Genomic DNA, 25,983 nt, shown 5'->3' with positions numbered 1-25,983 from the left:
CCACCTGCGCCCGGCACGGAACGTTAAGGCAGCGGCACGCGCGCGTCCATCCTCAGTGCGGCCACGCGCCTGCGGGTAGCTCAAACTTCCGCTCCGATCGTCCTTTCTTGATCAACCATTCTTAATGGACGCGTGGAACGAGGAGTGATCAATAAGCGCCGCCCCGCCCCCGCCGCGCGGAGCACACCACCCCACCCCAGCCAGATCCATCTTCGTCTTCGTCTCGTGTTTGGTTTTTTGTTTTTTTTTTTTTTTTTTTTTTTTTTTTTTTTTTTCCGGGTCGCGTGCACTCGATTGGCGGCTAAATGCGCCAATCGGCGGCTGGGGTCGGGCCTTGGCAACTGTTGCCCAATCCTCGCCCACTCTTTCTCAAGTGACGAATGGCCGAACCAATGCGCCGCCTCCCCGCCCACTGCTGGGGGCGGGTCTGAGCGGGAGCCAATGGGTGTGGGGAGGGCGGGCGCCTAGGGGAGAGCAACGCTGAGGGAGCAGGGCGGCACGGTTGCTTGCTGAGGTGGAGGTTGGTTTTGGGGTGGTTTCGACGAGCGCTGTGGGAAGGAGTGCCTCGTCGGTGGTGTATGGGCTGATTAGGTCCGGCCCGGTCCCGGCGGGTGACGGGGACTCCTCTCCACGCACTTCTTCACTCTTTGTTGTGGGGCGCTGCTGGCGCTGAGGGCGGCAAACAGGCGCAGTGGGCCCCCAGTGGCGGCGGCGTCTCGGGAGGCTGCCTCTTCTGGCGGAAGGAAACTGCCGCGGGGCGGGGGGGGGGCGGGGCTGGCTGGCTCGCTCTTGCTGGCTGCTCACAGGATCTGCTCCCAGGAAGTAGGGCCGGGGCGGGGGGTGTCGCTGTCACCTCCGCCTTTCGCACGCCGGAATAGCCCTCGACGCGGGGTGTTGAAAGGTGGGAAGGGTTGGCCTGCGCCCTCGTTGTGTGTATGAGAGGTGTGGAAGAAGGGGGAAAAAGAATATATGCTTTTCTTTTCTCTCCTCCCTCTCTTGCCTGGACTTTTTTTCTTTCAGAGGTTAGGTGTGCAAGGCTTTGTGCTGGGGTGGTGGAGAAAGCTAGAAGCAAGTTGGAAAGAAGTGTTTAGGATTGTAAGGTTTCACTGGAGCCAGTGCTCTTTTGTGTATTCCAGAGCCGTGGATGTGAAATATACACAGTCCACATGAGACATGTATATGCGGATTGATTAGTGGTTTTCTTCATGGTATTAGTTTTAATGCTGTGGCTATCCATGCGTTGTAAGATGTAAACATACATCATCTGTTAAGCATGTCATCTACCTAGATAAGCACATGGGAGAAGTTGTGATAAATGCAAGTACTTGGTGTTACTGCAGAGTTCCTTTTTGTAGTTTTGTGGAGTTCCTATTTGTAATTTTTTTGTAGGGGCTGGAGGGGAAGAGAAAAAGTGTAACACTAGTATTTTAGTCTTCATTCTGGGGAAATAAAAGAAGGCTAAAAAGTGGGTGAATTAAGAGCTCTTGTGATAGCCTTGGAGAGCTGTTGAATTGAACAGCTGGAATTCACGCTGCACCCTAGTCCCATGTATTTTTGTTTGTCTGTCACAGTTTTTGACTAAAAAAAACCCAATGGGGGTGTTGTGCTCTTTTCAAATCCTTTACAAACAAGTGGATAGCATTAAAAAACAGTTTTGCTTACTGGGTTTACCATCAAACTATTTCTGAAAATAGTGCTAGTAAATGCTGCAACCTGTGTAGGGCTTATGTTATCACAGTTCATGGTTATAAATGAGTCAGATTCCATATGTAACAAAAACTTTATAATAACAGCTTATTAGGAAACTGCGCGTAACAGCAGGTTTGTCTTTTCTTAAGTGTTCCTCTTAGCCTGGAGAACTGTACTTTCAGATTGATTTGTGACATTATTTCTGTGGAGACTGGACTCTCTAGTGAGTGACTGATTAGTTTTTGCTCTCTTCTCCAAACTGGAAAAAAACCTCAAACCAACAAAACCTCCTCTTGTTAAAGTGAAAGGCTTCCCTTAGTCTATACAGCAACATTGTTCTTCTTTCCTATGCTTCACTGCAGTGTTGGAGCTTGCATTGTGTGAGTAGATTGACTGTGTGTTTGTTCTGAGGTATAGCTTTAAAACTTTAATGTTTACAAACTAGTGAATTAGAGGAGAATGAGAATGTAAGTAAACAGGAGGTTTGTGAAGTCCCTTTCCCTGTTTGCTTAGCACTATCATAACGAAAGATAGCATTATTTACAAATGCCTTTAAAAAGAGAAAGGGGAGGATCTCATTTAAAGTGGCTTAAATTTAACTCAAAGTTAAGGCTAAGCACATACTTAAGACCATATTGTGATTTTAATAGAGTAACCTGGTAGTTGATTGTTGTTCTTGGTTGTGTGGGTCAGACTCACACTACACTGACAGTCACCAAAAGGAATGAGAGTCTTTGAAGATCCAGTTTTCTTTATGGAAGAAGCTGGGTTTGTGTAATATAATCTTGGAGAAGAATTTGTCAACTTTCCTGAGGTTCTGCTTAATGAATAAAAAGAGCACCACAATTGGAAAAATGAGGTTAAAATCATTGGTCTCTTAATAGATCTCTTCTTTTATTCCAAACAGAAAAAAAATCAAATAATTACAGTGAATCTCCAAATGAAAGCCCCTTCTGGGTCCTCTATTTTCCTGTTCTACTTGAGCTTTCAGAAGTGTTGAGCACCAGTTGATATAATTGAGTTTCTTTGAGCTCCAAAAAATTCTCTGCTACTAAACAGAACTTAAACTTCTTTCCACCTCTGTAATCCTTTTCCCACAAAAGTACTCTGAGAACAGGCCTGGATAATGACTGATCTCTGCTTGAAACTGAAATGAATTCCTAAGTTTTGTTTGTATAAAGAACAGCACACAAAAGTTTTAATTATTATCAAAAGTGTTTTTGAGCTTTCAAATATATTCAATGCTTCCTTAATGATTGTGCATATAAATGCCCTGTAATTGAAAGCATCCATTTATGGGCCTGACTTGCTCAGTGAGCCGTAAATTCTGCTTTTCAGATTGGATTTAATTACTTTTATCATAAAGCCATTAACTGATTGTGAAGTGTGCTGAGAGGCAAACAATACCTAAGCTTACTTTTGCCGATATATTTATAATTGCTGATTTGTTAAACTGAATTACTGCAGGTCATGGGATGGGATTAGTTTTTTTTTTTTTGTAATAGAATGGAGAGTACAGGCAGCCCTGTGTTCAGTACTCTGGGCTACTGCAGAAAACCTTCCTAAACGTTCCTTTCCACTTTCAATAGAGAAACTGTTACAAACAGTAAGGCTTCATTCCATATGACTTTTTATTATTATGATGGGTGACAGCCATAAGTGGTCAAGTAACACCAAAAAGAGACTGAGAGAGCAGTTCCTGGGTGTCCTATCAGTTTAGTCTGGAACTCAAGCTAAATTTAATTACACTGGAGCAATATGAGCTGATGCAAAGTGAACTCTGCTTAACAAGGGGGATTGTTTGAGAAATGTTTATGTTTGGCCTGTATTTAAAGTGATCTTGCATTAACTAATTGTTAAATGCAATTGTTTGGGGTTTAGTGAAGTGGTATAAACTGCTAAGCTATAGAGTTAAAACTGAAACAGGTACCTAGGTACCTGATAATCAGTTCTGTGAATATGCCTGTCAAATTTAGCCCAGGAGTATTTCCTAAAATAATTGACACTTTGTTACACATGAAAAATTTTAGTCAAAATTAATGAGGTAGGGGCTTAAACTGCTGTGGTTTGGAGTGCTTCTTTGGTGCTTTTGTGGGGCTATTATGGCCTTCTAGTTTTAAGGAGCAATACTGCTAGACTGTTCATAACACTAAGTGGAAGAAGTTTGCTGCTTTGCAGAAACAGGTGAATTGGCTCACCACAGTTGTAATTTTCCTCATTTCCTCATTCTAGGGGAGTTGCTGAAATACCTCAATCCTATTAGTAATTTCATCAAAGGTTAGTAAAATTAACATCTTTCTTGTGTCTCAAGTTGCATGCAATTTTAGTATACCATGAATGAATGTGTTACATAGAGTGCAATTTTCTGTTTTCAGTGAGCTAAAGGTACTACAGTTATGCAGTGTTTCAAGATGCATTGCAATACTAGAGCATAGTATACTTAAAAATTGAGTATGTTGAGTCTCTGTAGGCATGTTTGAAATTCTCATTCTAAAGCTGACCCAGAGCAAGAATTTTCGTTGCTCCTGTCCCCCCGGATCACAAGCAGCCTGCCTCATTGACTCATGTCAAAGCTCAACCAGGACCATGGCTTTTTACTCCTGGAACCTAGGGCTGCGAGCTGGCCAGACGGATCCCCTTGGGAGAGAGCTCTTCAGAGCCACTCCCCACTGCTGGGCTAATTGGCTGAAAAGCTGAACTGGGAGTTAGATTTGAGGGCATTGCTCAGTAGGGCTGCATTCCCTTTCCTCCTAAGAAAAAAACCCTAAAACCCTAACACCCAAAACCTAGTAAGGGAATGCTCAAATCTGTCCTACTATGACTGAAATATGAGGAGAGAAGATGAGCACCATCTCATTTTCTTGTGTGGTTGTTTTTCAGAAAAGTATGTATGTGGCAGTAGGCCTGAGCTTCTCCAGTATGACAAAACCAGGTGTCTAATATTCATTTATAGAGAAAGAATTAGCCCTTATGGAATTGCAAAAGACAGTTTTTAGAGGGATTGTGGCTGCAATAGAAGTGAAATGCCTTCTCTTGTCTGTTACACTATGTAATTTAACTAGAGTGTATTCTATCTGAAAGGGAAAAAACTGGCTTTGATTTTAGTTTGAAGTTCATGCAAAATTCAGGTTTCCTGCAAGCTGAGATCATTAACAGAGAACTTTCTCAGATTCCACAGAGAATAAACTGTGTCCTTGGATGCAATAACACAGCCTGAAGGATCGAGAAGCAGACAATAAATTAGTTTTTTTTTTCTTCTGTTCAATGCAAGATGAAATATTTGTTTTATTGTCTTTCTGAATCTTAATGACTTTGAGTTCATATAGGAGACATGCAAGTACTGCATAAACAATGCCTTTTAAAACTTCAACTCCCACTATTGTTTAACCTAAGGTCTTGATTCTGCCTTAAATAGACTATGCTTCAATTAATGTCACTTTATTGTGAAACCAGTAATATCAGTTGGGCATATGTGAAGGGAAAGGGTGGATATACCCTTGTCTTCTGAAAGATCTGAAACATTGTGCAATTGGTGAAATTGATAATCTTGTCCAAATTCCAAGAGTAATGAAAAAAAATTGCCTTAAAAAAATCTCAGAAATGGGACTAAAATTGTGAGGAAATGAGCTCTCTCAAATATCACTAATCATTTTCCTTGATCTTCTTTCCTTAGGAGCTTAATTTATGTACTCTTTATTCCAGAACAGCTCTTGCAAATGAAATTCCTCTAAGACAGAATGCTTCTAGTAAAACTAAGAGAGATCAGATTTCTTTGTTTTCAAGTTTAAGAAGAATAAGCAGACTGATACGAAATATGTTGCATAAGGTTTTAGAATAAATTAGCCAGAAAGCACTTGATCCTTTTGGTAGCACCAGTATGTTTATAGTATGTTCCAGTTACTCAGGAAAGGAAAATTTCTCTTGAAGATGTTAGCCTGATAGCATGCTGTCTTTAAGGTTTACTTAGTATTTTATGCTTGGTTATTGCTGGGATAATGGGCTTAATACTTGTTCCAGAGGACCACAGCAGAATGGAATAAATAGCAGACATGACTCAAGCTGTGACTTTAGAAGCTGCCAACTATGACACTGTTTGACACACTATAGAAATGTGTGTGTCAAGAAGCAGAGATACTATGGGGACAGAGATTAAATAAATATCACCAGAGTTAGGCAGTTTGTAGCTTTTCCAGTATTAATCTAATGGGACTAACAGCATATGTTCCATCAATCTAAAGAAACTCTTGTACCTCTCTGGGCAACAGTGAGTGCACCTTGAGTATTCAATGCTGCAGTTTTAAGGCACAATCCAGAGAATGTGGAAAGGGATAAAATAGTGGAAGTTTTCTGCTATATATTGCACTGCTGCCTTGATAATAATAGTTCACCTATAGTTGAGCTCAGGAAGGGATCTTAAAAATCTCTCTGCAGTTATTCAGAGTCCCTGTATGTTGGTGTCTTGTAGTGGAAATTGAAAAGAGTACATGGGAATTAAAAATCAGATTTGGGCTGTGGTGTTGGGCCTCAGTAGAAGAGAGTGAGCAAAGAAAGAGGAAGTAAAAAGAATAAATGATTGTGAAGCACACTTAAAATCCTTAGAAGCAAAGGCTGTAAATGTGTGCTCATTTTTTTGAGATGGTTGGTGGTAGACTACAAGGAAATCACAAAAAATATATGGCAAGGGAGAGGGAATATTACATATTTAGCATGTATTTAATTTGCAGCCAATTTAGCAACGTGGAAATGTTTCTTGCATTGTTGGCAAAGATTGCTTTCTGGGTGCCTTTTTTTTTTTTTTTTTGTGAATGAAGAAAATGTACAAGGCAAAAGAACTAGAGGAATGTGTTTAGCAAGAGGCTCATATCAACAGTGCCAGTGTATAAGAGGATGATTCTTTAATAACAAAGATCAAAACCTATATTACTGTATCAATTTGAAGGGAAAAGTTAGTTGATTAATTGAAATGGTATTTACTGGTCAAAAATAAGCTGCAACAGTGAGTCCTAAACCTGTTACCATAAACATAGTGTCTGGGACTGGGTAGATATTTAGAACCCAGCACAGGTGTAGGGCTCCTCATTTTTATTTGTGTTCCTGCCAGATATTCAGCATCACATATGCACTCTGCCTTCTATGTTCAGTTCCTCATGAGGTATAGATTTCTGTCTTTGTACTTTTTATTTAAATTATAATGTTGAGAGCTTTAGGATAATATGACCAAAAAGATAAGTGAGAAGATAACCATAGATTGATACAATTTTTCTGTGGTCTTTAGGTCAGTCCTTAGGCAATGTCTTTGAGTATTTGTAATTTAATTGAAGTAGTAAAGCTTTCAGGCTTGGCATCTCTCCAGAGGAGCATCCCAAACTGTATGAGCTGTGTTCAGATACTTTCTTTGTGACAAAAGGCTGATGAAAGCCCTCCATTTGAGGGAGGGATGTGATTAAAATGTATGGAATCATGAAGCTTGCAGGCAAGATGAATAAAAACAGGTCTTCAGCAAAGCTTGCAGTGGTAGTGTTGTCCTCAAAAATCAGATTCATTACCTGGCATGCAACAAGCCAATAATTACACGCTCGAGAGAGACATTGATTATTTATTTCAGAGTTGCACAAGCCTGGGTGCTCAGTGGTATTCCACAAATCAAGCAGACCAAGTATTAAAACTTTTTACTATTTATACATTTTAGCAAACAAAGGAATTAGTGTTCATTGGCTGCAAGTTACATAGTTCTCTTATTAATTAATATTCTATCTTCTATTGGTTAATGATTTCCTTGCTTCTAATGCTAATTATTTTGCATGCTTAGTCTTTCTCTTGAGTCAGTGGGTTTCTTGGGTCAGTGGTTCGTAAGTCTTTGGTTGTGATCTCCTCCTGCCAGAATTATCTTTTACCCAGTTGGAGCTGATTCAGCACAGTTGCTGAGTTTGCTTTATTAGTTTCTCTATCTTGGGAGGTCTGCCAAACATCCTTGTGGCCTGTAAATTCTTAATTCTTTGTGTCCACTATTAGTGGTGCATCTTTCTTGCCAAGCTTTGTTAACCTCCCCCTGAGATCATTGAAACATGTGGAGCTCTAAGCCTTAACAAGGCAATTCTACCAAGAAGTAGTTTGTCTTTGTAACACCTGGACATCACTTAGAGCTTGTTAGCTGCTCTTTATTTCATGGATTAAATTTCCCTTCTTGTTGATTAGGCTTGAAAGTATATAAAGATCAAAGAACATTCCTTCTTAAGAAAATTTTACATATTCCACATTTTGCAACAGTAGAACAAGAGGCACTTTTTGAAACTAAGATGATAAAGAAAATAGCTAAAAGTAGTTCTTTGAACAGTGAGCAGTTAAATTCTGGTGCAGTCTGCCACAAGGTGGTGGAGACAGGTTCAAAAAGTGGTTAGATGAATTTTTGGGCAGGAGGTCCATAAACGTCTGCTAAAGGGAATGGGTAGGTATGTAGTCTTTAATTTACTGCTGTAACAGTTTAAGATGCTGAAGAATTATGAGAACAGGCTCAGAAAAGAGCCAGGTTCTTGTGCTTTCCTTGAGTAGCATATCCTTTTGCCACCTTTGGAAATGGAGTGCTAGGCTGGATGTACCACTCCTGGCAGAGTAGGGTATTTTTTATTAATTTCTTTATTACTACTTTTTCCTTGCATAATTTGCATTTACCTAAATTGCTCATAATTCAACCTAACCATGCCTTGCACTTTGTACTGTCTCTTCTAGGCTTGGAGCAGAGTGCTGCTCTCCTGTGAGTAGTCATCACAACTGGCTGAAGTATTAAGATGAATGAAGTCCTGTCCTACTTGTGTCATATTTTCTCTGCTTACCCTTTGAAAGATACAGGGCCACTACTAGAATAACTTAGTGAAATTCTTTTTGATACTCCTGGCAAATCCCTGACATGGCAAAACAATAGCTAGAAAGAAGAAGCTAGTTTAAACCTCCCAGACTTAGTCTGCAGCTGTGGTGTAAGTTGTGGGTTTTTTGTGTCTTTTTTTTTTTAATAGCTGCTAAGCTGTCATTGTAATAAAGGGCTCTTTAAATGTATCTGTTTGTGGTTTATATTTTTTTTAAAGCTACTTTTCACTGGGGTAGCAGATCAAACACTGAGAGCTTCTAGAGAAGCTGGGTGAGTACATATCTATAAGGGAACTGGTTAAAACTAAGTATCGTGTCTGGAAATTTCCAATTAGTTAGGTCTGAGCTTAGAGTCTTTTGGAAGTGGGAAAAGAATGATTTATATTTTTTCCCCCTCTGAATATGTCAAAATAGTGTGGGAGTTCAAATATACAGAAAAACTGAAATGTATGGGACTTCTAAATTCTTTCCTGCTGCAAGGCTTAAATTATTCAAATGTGCATTTGAAGCATAAAGGCAAATCTTGGTTAAAAAAAAGAATACCAGGGAATACAGAAAATGATACATAGATCAGTCTTAAGAGAGAGAATATTGCCAAATTGGACACCTCATCACAAGGAGTATTGTAAAGGTGAAAAATTGGATAAAAGCATTGAGAATGTTTAGAGGGCCTGGGAGAATAGGCAATTTACCTTGGTGGTAAATGAGACTTTACTGAAGTGTGTGTTTTATAAGACTGACAATCAAAGGAGTATTCTGGGGCAATGAAAGGTAAAAGATTTGAAGCTAAACAGGAAATATGTGTATTATATCTCAGTGAGCTCCATAGATGGGAAGAAGAAATGGTGTGTGGATAAGCAGTGATAGTGGTACTTGGTTGCCCACACCTTTCGACACTGAATTTAATGTTCAAGTATTACACCATCAATTGCTAGTATTTAAAATGGGATCCTTAAAGCAAAAGAGGTTATCGTCTTCAATTTGGTATTTTACAATTTCTTGCATATGCCTCTGAAGCATCTAATGTTGGCCTTGCTCAAATATTGAAGTCTTTTTATAACACTCAGAGTGACTGCTATTCCCTGTTTCAGAAACATAGTGTGAGAGTTTGTTAAAACAGAGGCCATTCAAGCTTCCTGTTTCATCTCTGGAGTTACTCCATGTACTGCATTAGAGGACTAACTTGTTTCACTTTGAGGCTTGTGAACAGTTCAGAACATGCGAAAAAGGGAGTGTAAGACTGCCTATTTGGCTTTGCCACCAAAATAAATGATTTAAGTGAAAAGTACATGCCCAGATTTGCATTTTCAGCAAAGCAGTCAATGCTACAATGGCTGCTGAAGGCTGGGACTGGAGTCCTCCATACATACTCCTGTAACTGCCCTGACATCAGCTGGAGTACTTACAGTACTCTGTGTGAGCTGCTGCAACTTGTTAACCTGAAAGGAAACTAACTCAGCAAAAAAGAAAATAAAAGCCACCCCTAAATGAATCAGTTTTTACTTGGTTATCTAGCTGAGTCTTTATGGATAAGTATTAGCACAGATGCAGAGGTGGTAGTGGTGGTGGTGCCACAGGGAAATAAAGGAGGGCTGTGCTTCCTGTGGCAGGAAGCTGTTGGGTTGGCTTGCCTCCCTATGAAACTGTACCCTGAGTGTCCTAGTCAGTGTTTAATTTTAAAATTTCTGTGATTCACTTATTTAGGATATATTATTTTGAATGACTTGCATAAAGTTCCCAGTGTGAATCTTGAGACCCTGTTAATTGGAACCTCTGTCTCCAAGATCCGAGAAAACTACATTTCTTGCTTCACCTGTGTTTTGAGGTGCTCTCAGAAGCTGGTTTATGGAGGTATAATTTAGTTGAAACTGAAATGTCATGCCAACTAAATGTTCTGTTTTGCAGAAGTTGAAAAGTTATGGTTTAAAGTTACTTGTAGAATATAATATAGTGTCTGTTGATTTGGTTCTCAGTGAAACTGCAAAGATGTGGCAAGGCATAAATTAGCCATAAATACTGTAGCCTGAAATATCCCACATCAACCATGCTGTTTTGCAGATGGGAAACTTCAGTAAGATTAAGTTGGTGTATTCTGGATAGAAGTGAGGAATGTACCTGTACAGGATGTAGAGACATGTAAGCTGCCTTGAGAGCTCAAATTGAGTAGACTGAATCTAGTGTTAAGTTTTAGCTAAAACAAGGTTTTTTCAGCTGACTGAACTAATTTATACAGCTTGGAAATAAGGGAACTTTTTGGAGTTTGTTGCCTGGAAATAAGATTGCTCAAGTACATAATGGTCTTATGGATAGAAGTATGGCATTGAAGTCAAAAACAATTTCTAACAGCTGTCTGCCTGAAATAATGTGGTTGGTTTGGGGCTTATATTTTAATACATAAAACTAGTGTCATAGAAGCTCCAAAACCAAGATTTTTTTTCTAAATGGCTATAATTTTTCTTTTAAATTACTTGAAGTGCAAGTTGTAGTGAATGTTAAATATAGCCCAACTTTCAGCATATCTTCTAATATTTCATTTCATATAAACATCCTGATTAGGTAGTTGATACTGAAAGGCTATCAAAATTGAAAATGGACAGTTCTACTACCCATATATCTGCAAACTAAGATTTTAACTATCCTTTAATAAATTTTGAAAGACTTGATGATTTTGAGCATTGCCAGTTGAGAAGATTAATTATCTGTAATCCATTGAACTCTAGATTGAAAGATGGGAATAAGCTTATTACCAGATTTATAGGTGAATTTCAAATTGGTGTCCCCAGTGTACCAAAAATTGGTAGTTATTTAAAGCATGACAAACAAGGAGATAAAGCTTGTGAAACAACTGGCTGTTGGAAGACTTCTGTCAAGCTGTCATGACTAAATAACATTTCAAACACAATTTTGCTTACTAAATTAATTTGGAGATGGGCAGAATGTGCGTATCACTTGCAGAACATTTTAATAAATTAATAGATCCAGCCAGCCTAGGTGCAAAACTAGACTAAATTTAACTTGTTTTTTTTTTTCTGGATTTAGCCAGGAAAGACTTGAGGAAAAATTATATGTCTAATCCAACAGTAACCTTAGTAGGTGCTAACTGCTGAAGAGTCTGCAGCAAACTTGCATTTGAATTTTATTGGTGAAGTACCTAACCTTTATTCAGACTTATCTGACTTATTCTGGGATGCAGGGTCCTATGGCATTTGGTAATAAAAAGTCCAAAGCAAGGTATTTGTTTCATGTGAAACGTCAGTGCTAATGTGTCTGTTTTGGTTTGTGTTTTTAGGGATCAGACGGGAATCTCTTTAATTTATTGCTTGCTGAGTGTTCTGTCTGGTGAAAGTCATGTCATCCATTTTGCCATTCACTCCACCAGTTGTGAAGAGACTTCTGGGGTGGAAAAAATCTGCTGGTGGCTCTGGAGGGGCTGCTGGTAGTGAGCAGAATGGTCAGGATGAAAAGTGGTGTGAAAAAGCAGTGAAAAGCTTGGTCAAGAAGCTAAAGAAAACAGGACAGCTGGATGAGCTTGAGAAGGCAATTACCACTCAGAATTGCAGTACAAAATGTGTGACAATTCCAAGGTAAGTGCTGTCGTGCTTAAAATTGTTACAATCACTTAGGAAATAAGTAAATGGATGTTTAGGCTAGCTGAACAAATGACTAAAAAAATCAGTTGCATGCTTTGATTCTTTACAAATTCTCTAAAACTTATTTTGGTTTTATATAGTGCTTGCTCATAACTGAATTGCATGCTTTGTAAAATTACAGTTTCTAATAATATCTTTGTTTCAATTTTCATTGCTACTTAGATTCAAATTCTGTGTGTTCTGGTGGTACCTAGCACAGTTCTTAGTTTGTAGCACTGCCTTATGGTTTTATTTAATAACCCTGTCTATAATCAGAGGAGCATACTTGAACTTCCATTTTAAAAATAAGACTAGTGTTTCCTTGGTCAACACTTCAGTCATCTATTTATTTTTTGTTGTGTCTGGTAGTTTCAGTTAAATTGTACAAGCTGTATCCATTCTCCCTTTTGAAGTTTTGTCTTTGGAGGCACACTGTCTGAAGACCATGTTAATTCTTTGTTATTGGTTAATGTAAATGCTTTTTTATTGAATAACTTGAAATATTTCTAGAACTGTTCTTCCACTCTTGATATGTATATACATTTAGGTAAATAACTTGCATTATACCACTTTGTCTTTCTCAACTTAATTCATAGCAACTGCTGTGCGAGGGGCAAGGGTTATGTTTGTAAGTATAATGTGGTCAGTTTTCCATTCATGTTGTACAGAAATACCACTAAGGTGCCTGTGCAAGCTCATTGTGTGCAACACAAGTATCAAATCACTTCACAGGTGTGTTTTTCTATGAAAAAGAGGATCTGGTGACACGGGAATATTTTGGGCATTTAGCACCTTGACACTTAAAATAATTTTTAGGGGAAAGAAACTGCATCTGGTTTATGACCCTAATTTCTGTATTAGCACGTTCATCCCAACTACTTTTAAACTTTGTATTAATCATAGCACAAACTAGGTTTGACTGGTGTCACTAATGATTTCCATATATCAAATGTATTATAGCTCTTATAATGGTTCTAGTGTTCTTTTAGATTTGACACAGCTGTTTGGGAAAATCATGAGTATGCTCTGAATAAATGACTACTTTAATTGTGTTTTTTCTATCCACCTTTTGTTTCTAATGCTGCCCTCTGCTTATATTTTCTTCCCTAGAGGAGTTCCAAAATTCTCTGGGTTTCCTTTCTGCTTTCTTCCTTTTGCTGGCTGGAAAACAATCAGAAATAAAATATTAGCTCTTTCTTGTCTTGGTGTATATCAGTAGACTAAGATTGGAACCTGTAGGGGTATGTATTTCTTGACTTGACATAAGATGACTATGTATTTAGCAAGTCTTTACCATGATAAAGACAAAATGCTTTAATTGTGAGGTGTTTCATATGACAGAAGCTAAATATCCCATATAGAGATTCACTTGATATAAAATGTGTATCTGTCTTATAGAGCTCTCCTGCAAGGGTGCTGGGGCAGTAAATATTTGTATTTCAAAAGAACAGTTGTCTAATTTTTCTAGAGGATTTAAACAGTATGCTAATATATCACTCTTTTCCTAGTCTACATTGGGTATGTCCTTCTGCTTGCATGACCTTTTGTGTGACATACTAAATAATTCTTTAAAACTGAATACAAAGCTCTATGATACTCGGTATAGCCTCCATGTTGTGACCAGCAGTTCTTGCTGGGCTGTGATTTACTGCTCTCCTCTATCCTCCAGTAAGCTGTAAAAAGTACTGGACATAGGTTTTACTTTTCTTAACTGCCTTAGGAGTAAGCTAGTAGCTAGAGAGCTCTTGAAGTGATGTTGGCAATTGTACGAGGTTTAATTTTAAACTAAGAAATGGCTTTGGTATTAAGGGGTGAGATTATTTCAGGGTTTCAGAATTCTTGAGTTTCATAGTTAGGTTTTGGATTGTTGATATTATTTCACTTTGATAGCAGGAGTCTGGGTTCCCAGGAAATAACAAATGTCAGCTTAGTACTATAATGACTTCTGGAGATTCTTGTTCTTGGATTTAGTAAGTTAACGACACAGCTGATTGAGATCTATTTAATGAATGTCTTAACAATCTGCAGATCAGCCGGGATAAATAATGCTGAATTTGGAACTTTTTTCCTTCCTAGTCAACAGAAAGTTTGAGGTGCCAAGATGCTGTGATGTAGTTCTGATGTGGCAGCTGGGCTAACTTTTCAGACCTTGTTTTGCTTGAGGAAGGTTTTTGTGTTTGGTTTTCTGTGGGTTTTTTAAACTTCCTTTAGATTTACTTACTAATACTCAGTGTAGATATTGACAAATGTAGGATGTTTCTGTTTCCCACTGTTGCATTATTTCCTCGAAGTTTCATTTGTGGTTTCACAAATTTCTGGTCCACTTGGAGATTTCCAGAGAGTTTGATACAGTACTTTAGTATACTTTTTCATCATTAAAACCTAAAGCAACTAAACACATACAAGCTTTTCTCAAAACTGAAAGCAGCTTGGACAAAGGATGTATTAAATTGCCTCTTCAGAAATCTGTATATTATATATTACTGTATGTCATTAATAATCCTGTTGAATTAGGATTGCTATGCTGTTTGTCAAGAAGACTACATACTGAGTGAGGCTGTTACTGTGTGTGCTATGCAAAAGCTGCTCATGTTGTAATTAACAGAACTTCCTATGCAGACTAATAGAGGTTCTGAGAAAGCAGAAGCAAACAGATGGAGTGGGTGTTGGTATTGCACAGCAGGGATGCTTAGCTCTTCATAAGTGGGTCAGTAATCTAGAGCAGAGGCTAAATAAGTACAGAGGTCCTTTTGACACTAGCCCTCTAAGTAATTTGTAGTTATCTTGAGAATCCTCCCAGCAAGCCAGTGGGATTTTAATCACATAATCCCTGAATATCTTGAAACTAAATGTTGGCATGTGAGTTCACCATTTATATGAGTTTTCTAATGGAGCAGTATCTTCCTTATTATCATGGATTGCTCTGTTGAAATAGAATCACAGAATCATAGAATGGTTTGAGTTGGAAGGGACCTTAAAGATCACCTAGTTTGAACCTCCCTGCCATGGGCAGGGATACCTTCCACTAACTAAGCAAGGTTGCTCAAAGCCCTGTTCATAAATACTTTGTAATTAGTGGTAGCTAAAATCCAAGCCTTTAACAAACCAAACCATGCCACATAGTGAATAGTCAGATGGCATATTCATAGTTTATCTTCATTATTTTAAAAGTTCTTTCAGTGATGACAGTACAGAGTATTGGAATCCAAAGCAGGGAAACAATTAGTTTCATCATCTCAGTATTTTGGTGTGATCAGCTGTGTGGCTTTTCTGTTGTTAAAAGAGTATAGATATGCTTCATGCCTTCTTCTTGCTTCTTTTAAATAGACTTGCTAAATGCACTTGCTTTTGTAAAATGCCTGATAATGTACAAGTAATAAGAGTTTAGTTGGGGCAGGTTTGGGATAATGTTGACTTGGAACGTTGTAGCTGCTATGTTTTTAAAACTGAAAAAAAGCCAGTCAAAGGGAAGCATTGAGTTTAGACTCCTTCGTGATGTCCTGTGTTCCTCTAGAGCATATGTCTGAAACCTAGTGCAGAACTGACTGTATCCTTCCTGAGGTGTAACTGAGTACATCCATACCACAAGTTGAGTTCTGCTTCCATGCAAACATTTGTATAATGGGATGACTGTATTAGGGATTTATTTTATATGAAGTATTGCTACTAAAACTGCAGAATCTGGTGAAAGTTCATCAAACATGTGAAAGCAAGACCATTTTACATGGTCAAAATTCTCTAAAGAAATTATTAATTTCTCTAATATACTAATGTTATTCCTTTGCTTGCTTGTCCTGCAGCCCTTTTTTCATTCCCTGCAGTGAGTTGGCACTAAGGATAAGCAGCCTAGGCATAGCTTAAGGTACATGTTAAAATTGTTTTCTGAAGGCTTACTCCCTTTATTACTTAATATGAGCCTCCATACATGGAACTTTAAAATTATGACATTTTGAGGCCTTTTCTTCTCATAACTGAATAAAAAATGATTTCTAATTTAGGTGTAAAGGGCACAGTTTTTCTTGAATATAACCTGTGCTACTTCTTAGCATGTTTTCTTTAATTCCTTGGGAAGATTTGTCAGGAAAGTGATCACATAGCTGCATGCAATAACCTAGTTTTAGGGATGCTTTTGATCACCAGTAGGGCAGAGGTGTCAAGCTAATGTGGCTTTTAGAATAGTTTGTGTTGTGGTTTGACATGGAAGAGAATTTTCTCAGGAAGTTGGGGTCAAACCAATCGGTGGTCAGGTTTGGATATTGGCACCTGGAGTGGCCACTGAAGGCTGTGAGATTCCCTGCATCTGTTTGCAAACTACTCTTATGCATTTCTTTTAACTAAAAAACTATCTTAAAAATAAATGTAGTTCATGTTTCATTACCAAATTAAACTTAAAAATGAGAACTGGTGGTCACTCACAAATTTCTCAAATTCTTTTGAGCTGGTGAAAAAAAAAAGTCTGTTCAGACAAACTAACCACATGGAAATATCACCTTTTCTGGCAGTAGTATTCCCAATTGGTTATTTTTTTAAAATGTTTATTCAGGGAAGGAGTTGGATAACTGTATGATGTCTGGTGCTTATCTTCAGAAAATGACTTGAAAAAAAAAAGCTTTTTTGAAGCCTTATGTGAAAACAGCAATTTCTTAGTAAAAAGCATTTTTTAGTAAAATTTTTTGTGAACTGGTCAACAGTCTTGAGGTCCTTGTTCATTAAGAGGAGCCATCATAGATGTGTAACAGAGTGCAGTGAATGGTTAAAGCAGAATAAGCTAAGAAGTTAAATATTTTTGTTCCCTTAACCATTTCTACATAACTTCCACATTATAGCCTAAAGTTAAATGGTTTACTTTCTCCTATTTGTTTCATAGTTTCAGTGTATTTCATATGTAGTGCAGGATGCAGGATTTCTAATAGCATATTTTTCTTCTACCAAAACTTCCTGCTTGAATGGCTGATTAGCAGCAGGACCCTTCTGATATATTCTGATATATCTCCCTCTCTCTGGGGAGACATTATAACAACTTTCCAGTACCAAAAGGGGCTACAAGAGAGCTGGAGAGGGACTTTGGACAAGGGCATGGAGTGATAGAAGAAGGAGGAATGGCTTCAAATTGATAGAGGGCAGGGTTAGATTAGATATTGGGAAGAAATTCTTGACTGTGAGGGTGGTGAGGCACTGGCACAAGTTGTCCAGAGAAGTTGTGTCTGCACCCTCCCTGGAAGTGTTCAAGGCCAAGTCGGATGGGGCTTTGAGCAGCTTGGTCTAGTGGAAGGTGTCCCTGCCCATGGTGGGGGGGTTCAGGCTAGATGGTCTTAAGGTCCTTTTCGACCCAAATAATTTTGATATCTGTATACAGAAGAATGTATGTGCATCAGTAGGGCACTGCCCAGACACTGTGTATTACAGCAGTTAGGGCCTTGCAAATCAGTCATTCTTTGGAAGATTAATTTGAAGATTTAAATTTTCTAGCCTTCTAACAGTGTTGATTGAAGTTAAGAATAGCGATTCTGTTCAAGTGTAATTGAGTTTTAATTATAAGTACTAAAATATAGCTGATAACTTGGTTTCTTGCACAGCTGGTGATGAGGGCTGAATTGCTATAACTAAGGTTAAGCTTTAGTGTAGACATAGTTCAGGTTACAGCATCTTATAATGATGTCATCCTGAAAAAAGGAAGTCTTAGAGTATTAAAGATACTTAAGGCTACCAGTTTGAAACTTGCACGATTCAGGAAGCCATGTAACTTAAACACATAATTTGTTAGAGTTGCTGTGTCAAGCAGAAAGTATTGGCATGTCTTTTGAGGTAGATCAACATGTAAAAATATAAATGTACAAGATACTTAGCCAGTAGCAAAATTCCGTATACTTCAAAGGAGCTTGTCTCTCAAGGCAGGAGGAAAAAAACTTTGAATTTTGGGGACTATATTGTATACTAACTGGAGCACTGGATAAAGGCTCAGGGGATGTGAATTCTGGCTTTGGCTCTGCTGCTTTTTCTCAGGTAACCTTACAAGTTTTTAATTTGCTGTCATTTTTCAGTCTATAAATTTAGATGATTTTTTATAAGGTGTAGGATAATGTAATTTCTTCACCTCAGTGGTATAAGCTGTATTATTTGTTTAGGGAGTAAGTTTAAGGTATTGTTCCCATTGGAGTATCAGTGATGTGGAAAGCAAGTTTATGGGTGAAAAAATGTTGGAATTTGTGCAAGTTTAAGTTAATATTGCTCCTCATTAGGATTGTCTTAATAGTAAGCAGGAAGAATCAGAATCAAAAATAAGTGTTAAAGCTTGCTTGATTTTTATATGCCATTTATTGTTTGTCAGGTTAACAACTGATGCTAGGACTGCTGAGTTTTAAGCAAATAAAAAAGAGCTACTTGTGATTACTTTAGTCACTTACCTGCTCAGTGAATCCTGGTATAAAGCTCTAACTAGTTAGAATAATATCTGTATCTGGCTCTTCATGCTGCCATTAAGAAGACATATTAGTCACTCAAGAAAAATGTTGACTGTGCTTTGTTGTCAATAATGAGTCCCAAATTATCTCATAAATAGTACTTATTTTCCTTCCAGTAATTAAATCAAGACTTTAGTTGGCTTCAGTCAATTCTAAACTATTCCCTGATTTACTGTGGTAATTTGCCTTTATATCAGGCCAGCTATTCAATGTAACAAAGATTCCTCTCCTCATTATATTTTTCTTTTGTAGAAGTTAGCCAATTTAGTTTTCTTGGTACTGTAACAAAACACTTGAGTGCTGTTTTTACTGATGTGAATGTTTTGTGACAACCAGAGCAACTTTACAGAAAAAAACCCTTCCTGGTTGTGTTGCTCAGGCAGTTAGCTTACAAGGAATGTTTAGGTTAAACAACATACCGCAGTTCTTTTACTGCTGCAACTTTGAACACAAATAGCTAGTTAATAGGCTCCCTACTGATTTAATCCTGCTTGTAATCTATGCAATCTATACCTGCTAATTTGATAAAGGTAACTTCCCATGTCTTGTTTACTACTTGTTTTTGTTTACTTACTCTGAGTTGCAGTGCTGATTGGTGGAAAATGAAAATTTACTGTATAAAATGCTGTAGTCTCATAATGAACAACTTTCTTTGGCTTCTGTCATGCTGCATTATTTGAAGCTGACCAGCAGGATACAACAGAACAATCGAGAGCTGAAGTAAGTTCGCATCTTGCTGCATATGCTTAAAAATTGGCAGAAGAACAATGAGGTTGGGAAAATCAACTTGAACAAATGCTGCACAGTAATCTGACTTGAGCATTTGTTCAGAAAAGATTCCCCAAATTGTGGCTTTTTATTCTGAAATGTACAAGCAAATTTTAGTAGGTCAGTGAATTACAGAATTAGGACTTGACAATGAAGATTGCAAAGCAGGTATGTTTTATTCCAGCTGGGACGCATGGGGGATATTTCCACCATACATGCATACCTGGTCAAGACAGGTTTCAGGTTTAAGTACACATTGATCCCTCAAGCCCACACCTCCCTGTCCAACCATTCCCCGCCCATTCTCTGCTTCCTTGCACTTCATATTATAATTAGTCTTCTGTGGTGCCATGCCTTCTGGGGCTTGTGGGCAGGGGTCTTTCAATGAAGTAAGAAGTCTTCCTCAGGTGTTCGCTACTTGACCTTTGTTTCTGGGCATGTGCTGTGGAGGTTTGGCCAACTCCTAGGTCAATGTGTCCTGGCCAAAACCAGGAGCCTGGTTCTTGCTGGTTTGGGTTCTGCTTTATGGGTTTGAACAATACCCAAGTCTTGCTTTACTGAGCTTAGACAATATACATTTTATTTTTATGGCTTTTACCTATTTGAATAAATCACATGGGACTCCATTTTCTTCATGGTGGAAAAAGCCGAGTTTATTAAAACCCACACACTTTTATAGACAGTTATGACACAAGTGGACCTGATTGGTCCTCAATCAATATCCCTCACACCATTGGCTAATTAGACACACCACCCTTCTTGCACCTCTTACAAGTAAGCAATGTGTTCAAAACACCATCTGCAAAGATTGTTTTAATTCTTTCTCTGAGCTTTCCCAAAACTTCCCAGGGCAATGCATAGGAAAGTTTATCTGACTGTCTTTTCAGTAACCACATTTACCTAGCAACTAAATTCCTATGTGTTCTGTTACAAATTGTTTCTACCTAACAAGTTACATTCCTGTTACAATCTGTGTTCTGTACTTTTGAAAACTTGCTAAATAAGCTACAGTTTTCTGTTTCCCTCTCCCCGTCTAAATATGTTCTGCTTCTAAAACTCTAAATTTTCATAAATTTATATGTTTCCCATATCAACTCCTCCCATTTCTTTTAAGTAATGCAAATTCTTTTGCTTCTAAAATTACTTATATTTTCTATTACTATTTTTGACTAGTTGATTAGATAATACAATAGACATTGTGGCCATTCTTTTTGACAATTTTTAATTCTAAAAAATCATAACCAAAGACAAAGCAAAACTTAATCCAACTAGAATTAACAAAATTACTATGGGATGTCCCAATTAGTTTAGAAACTGTGTTGCAGTAGGGGACCATCTAAAGAGTACATCCCACCAGTGGTGAGATGTATCTTCCCTTATCCTTCTAAAGACTCGTTATTGTCTCTGTGTCATGGTGTTTTGTTATCAAGGTCTTCCTCCCTACGTTTTTAATTTCTTTAAGAATTTCTTTAATGTCTTTGTGTTTTAATAACTGTTTGACCAAAGTAAGATTCATCCCTATGGGCATAGATGATATGTCTTGCACAGTAGTCAACTTTGCCTTTATATGTTGATGTGATATAACAGGTGCCTGATAGGAAAAATCACACCCTTCAATTTCGATAAAGTTAAAAATACACAAATTAGATTGTGTGTCATTCACAGGGAGTCTATCCACCACTATAGTGGAGCATGCTGTTCTGAGACATACACAACTCTGACCTATATACACAAGCAAAGTTGTCTGGTTGATTGAGTGAATTTCAAAGTGACAATTTCTTTGTTCTGTGTTTAGGCAAATATCTTGGTCATCATTTACATTTTCCTTACATATGAACCTTGGTTGTTTTCTCATGGCACATGACTCTATATTAATAGTATGACACTTCCCTTCAGTTTCTCATGCCCATGTTCTGTGTTCAGAAGGATGTAGCACAGCTCCTTCGTGGTTTAATCTTAAGGCAACTATTGAGTGAATCATACTCACTGATGCATTGTGTATAGTTAAAACAAAAGCAGTCACTACACTTGTTACAGGGTCATAGGTGAAATTGACTAAAACCTACCAGGACTGGAGTTCTCTCTAAGTCAGAAGCATTGTCCCAAATAATTTTCCGAGTCTTAGTGGGGAAGGTACCTTCTCCACCTTCCCTAATAATTGAGGCAGCCACTGATTGCATCCATAATTGTGCTTGTATGCAACCAAGGGCTAAAGAGATGTTTTTACTAGCTGTTCCCAGAGCATTGGTTATCAATTTGTGATCTCGTTCTTTTATGTTTTCCCACTCTGTTAATATCTTGGACAATTTCCACTGGCTAGTACCTAATGCTAATAAAGGTGATTGTAAGGGTTGTTGCAATTTAAATATATCATTATTGGTTGCAGTCAATTTATTCATTGATACCTCTGAATCTATTGTGTTCACGACCCCCAGTCCTGTCTCAATATTCCTGTAAGATCTGTTTTCCGTTTGATTGTATAAGGTGCACGCTTTTGCAGCCAAGTGGCTCATTCCATAAAAGAAGTTTTGAGTGATGGAGTATACTCTGACCAAATAGCAGAAGCATTTACTTGCATTGCCATCTCTACTCGCTTTAGGGACTACTCTGGATTGAGCAATAGCCTTTGGATCCCTGTCTTTTTAATAGCATAAGGTCCTATTTCAATGATTAAAGGTTGAATTGTTTCTTTTGGGGTTTGAATGGATGTGGCCTGGGTGACTATGGTTTCTCTTGGTGTCAGGGTTTGTGGAGTTGTTCTAGTTTCTCTATTTGATGTAATACAAATTTGGGTTATATTATAATCAACCTTGAATTCTGTATTTTTGCATCCCGATACTACAATCGGATCCAATTCTGGATTCAGAACAGTTGGTTAAGCATTTGTCACAGCATTCAGTACCAATTTGAATGGGTTTTATGGGTCTTTGGTGTATTCCATCCTGAACAAACTTTACCTTGCATCCTGAGACATTTCTCCGCCCAAATAGTTGAATTTGTGATTTGTAACACCTGCCACAGAGACTCATGAGAGTTAAAGTCATAAGCTTTCCCATAACAAACATACATGCCAGTTACATTATACACAGGTGGTCTTGCATTGACATCTGTGACAGCTATGTCTATGATCTCTACAGCCACAGCTTTCCAGGTTTTACTTGTTTGATTCTCCATGGTGACTGTGAAGCCTTTTTGATCCTAGTGTGATGTATCCATGCAGCTTGCTCTCTGATCTTGATTGGGGTGAAGGAGGTGATGAGCACTTGATATGGTTCCTCCCACTGTGGTTCCAAAGTCTTTTCTGCAAGAGACTTTACATAGACATAATCTCCAGGTTGCTCATTATGTACTGGCCCATCTAATCCCTTACACCAGGTTCCCAATACATGTTTCTTAATATTATTGAGTTGTTTCCCCAGGGATATCATGTATTCTGTTATGGTTTCTTCACTTGTGCTGATGTTCCTTTTTGCATCTCATAGGGTTGCCCATATAGGATCTTAAAGGGACTCAGTCTTTCCTTTGCCCTTGGCTTAGTTTGTATGCATAAGAGAGCTAAAGGAAGAGACTGATGCCAAGGCAGATTGACCTCTTGTCTTAATTTCACAATTTGCTACTTGATCAGATGGTTCATCTTTTCTATTTGTCCACTTGATTGGGGACGATATGAGGTATGTAATTGCCAATCTATACCCAGAGTGTTGCTAACCTGTTGTACCACCTTTGAAATAAAATGGGGTCCTCTGTCTGAGGAAATGACTGCCAGAACCCCAAATCCTGGTACTATTTCTTTGATTAATACCATGACCACCTCCCGAGCTTTAGCGATTCTAGTGGGAAAAGCCTTGGGCCATCCTGAAAAAGTATCAGTTAACACCAGTAAATAACTAAACCCCCCTTTTCTTGGGAGTTAAAAAAAATCAATTTCCTATTGTTGACCGGGTCCATTTCCTCTCTCAATTTGGCCCATTTCTGGTTTTGGAGTGTTTTTAGGATTAGTCTGGAGGCAGAGATCACACTGTCGGGTTACCTGCCTTACTGTAGTGTAAAAATTTCTAGCTATGATGTCCTGAGTCAAGTATTTATACAGGGCCTCTGCTCCCCAATGCTTCTTCCTATGCTCTTCCCTTGCTATAGACCATATTAAATGGCTAGGTATGATTACCCTTGCTTCTAGAGTGTAGGCCTACCCTTCTTCATTGTATGTCCCCTCTAAGTCTGTAATTAGCTTCAGATCCTCTTTGTTATAATTTGGCTTATCCTCAAGGGAAATTTTTCTGTCTGGAATGAAAGCTCTTTCCATTTTATCTCTCTCCTTGCTGCTTATTTTGCCTCTCTGTCAGCCAGCTCATTTCCTTTCTCTAATTCTGAGTTTGCTTTTTGATGTGCTCTGATGTGCATGATTGCTATTTTCTTTGGGAGCCGTACTGCCTCTAACAACTTCAGAATTTCTTCTGCATGTCTAATGTATTTCCCTTGGGAGTTCAATAGCCCCCTTTCCTTCCAGATTGCTCCATGGGCATGCATGACTCCAAAAGCATACTTTGAATCCATATATATGTTCACGTTCTTACCTTGGGCCAATTCTAAGGCTCGGATCAAGGCGATTATCTCCACCTTTTGTGCAGAGGTATTAACAGGCAATGGCTCTGACTCTATTACCTCATGGCAAGTGGTAATGGCATATCCTGCATGCCTTTTGCCATTTAGGACATAGCTGCTTCCATCAGTGAACCAATTCTCCGCATCTTCTATAGGAGTATCCTTCAGATCCAGGCGGCTTGAGTACGTTGCTTTGATGGTTTTCAGGCAGTCATGGTGCACTGGTTCCCCTGTGTTTCCACTGAGGAAAGAAGCTGGATTGACAATATTATCGACCACAATCCTGACACGCGGATGAAAAATCAAAACCCCACAATTTCAATAAAGATTTTTAGGGAATGGTATTTTTATTTCAGAGCTGGATGCACACCGGGATTTCCCTTGCAGCAGGGATTTCCCTTCAAAGGGCATGCGCACCCCTTGGGGATTCCCTATCCTTTTTGTTATCCCGTACTAATTTAAATATACATAGACTCTCACAATATGTTCATGCATATTCATTTGGTTGATTTTGAGTTACAATTTACAGTTGGCCCTTTGTACAGAGAACTCTAATCCCTTTGTCCATTTTTGCAGACTTCTTCTTTTCTCAGTTTTAGAGTTGAAGGGGCCCCTCTTATCTCTTCACCTTGGAGATTGCATTCTTTTCTCCTTGGCTGGGACAGTTTTACAAGCACAGCAGAGTTAACAGACTAAACAGCATATTTCACTCATGTTAGCAGGCCACTATGCAGTACACTTCACCTAAATCCAGATGGATTTTCTACCCTGTTAAATGTTACTCTGTTTCAATCTCCACATCATCCTGTTCTACCATTATGGCTTGGTACTTCAGGAATCTCTGTGGAGAAAGCTAGTGCCTGCTCTTTACTTCTAATACTGCAAGTGCTGTATAGGACACCAACACAGTAATTTTCTGTCCCAAGGTGAATTTTAGTGCTTCCTGGATGTTGAGTACTGAAACCAGGGTCCTCATAAAACAGGAAAGCTGGACAGGACAGAACGCACGTCGAATCAATATGGTTAATGCAACATTCTCCATTTATTAGTGAGAAGATGGCAGCTTATATACACTTCAATATAGTTTACAGTTTACAAAGGCTCTCTCATTGCCAAGCTAACATTGTTTGTCTTTGTCTTAAGGTGGCCTAAACCTCACACTCTAAACCTATGCTACTTCACACCCAGACAGCCCAGTGCTTCCCATCACACCTTAACATAATTTCTAACTGCGTCACAGGCTGAGAAGGCCTCACAAGGCCCAGATCTGAGGCCTAGACTGGAATAGCTCAAATCTCATTCCAAACATAAATCATGCCCTCTCTCAGAAATGCTGCAACAGAGTACCATGGCTGCTACCACATGCAAGTACCCTGGCCATCCTTTTGCAGTCGTGTCTAGTTGCTTAGAAATGTAGGTGACTGCCCTACGGTATGGACCCAGATCTTGTGCCATTATTCCTAGGGTGATTCCCTGTTTCTCAAGAGAAAACAAAAAGAAAGGCTTATTCACATCAGGGAGCCCCAGAGCTGGAGCTGACATCAGGGTCTTTTTCAATTGTACAAAGGCCCGTGTGGCTTGTTTATCACATTGAAGATACTTCTTCTCAGTGTTGATTAGTGCATACAGGGGCTTAACAAGTAGTCCATAATTACAGATCCAGAGGCGATACCACCCGGTCATCCCGAGAAAAGTTTTCAGGTCTTTTACAATCTGTGGCTTTGGTGTTTGGCATATAGCCTCCTTCTGGGCTTCTCCGAAGGTCCTTTGCCCAGCACTAATCTTATAGCCCGAATAAATGATTTCTTGCTGCATTACCTGGGCTTTCTTCTTAGACACTTGGTACTCTTGGAGCCCTGAAAAGTTTAAGAGACTCATCATCCAAGCCAAGTCTTCCATCTCAGTGGCAATCAGGATGTCATCTACGTATTGTAGCAATCTCCCCTTCTCAAATGGGGTTTCCCAAGATTCAA

General features: G+C 38.7%; 1 protein-coding gene across 5 annotated transcripts in view; it reads left to right on the top strand.

The window, feature by feature from the left end:
* Nucleotides 1-466: 466 nt before the first annotated feature.
* Nucleotides 467-25,983, top strand: part of LOC146763083 (SMAD family member 2-like) — a 151,677-nt gene continuing 126,160 nt past the window's right edge. For 3 of the 5 annotated variants that reach the window (XM_085571254.1, XM_085571253.1, XM_085571250.1), the window contains exons 1-2: nucleotides 467-520; nucleotides 11,840-12,134. In XM_085571254.1, coding sequence (XP_085427380.1) covers nucleotides 11,899-12,134 — 236 coding nt within the window. In that variant the 5' untranslated portion in view covers nucleotides 467-520; nucleotides 11,840-11,898. Of the gene's footprint in view, nucleotides 521-3,921; nucleotides 3,967-8,415; nucleotides 8,661-11,839; nucleotides 12,135-25,983 lie in introns of all 5 variants that reach the window. The other 2 variants (XM_085571252.1, XM_085571251.1) reach the window with 2 other exon arrangements.

This window comes from Lonchura striata, chromosome W (assembly GCF_050655825.1).
Source record: "Lonchura striata isolate lonStrDom1 chromosome W, ASM5065582v1, whole genome shotgun sequence".
Classification (NCBI taxonomy): domain Eukaryota; kingdom Metazoa; phylum Chordata; class Aves; order Passeriformes; family Estrildidae; genus Lonchura; species Lonchura striata.
Note: the sequence above shows the minus strand (reverse complement) of the source record. Positions and strands in the feature narration are given on the sequence as shown.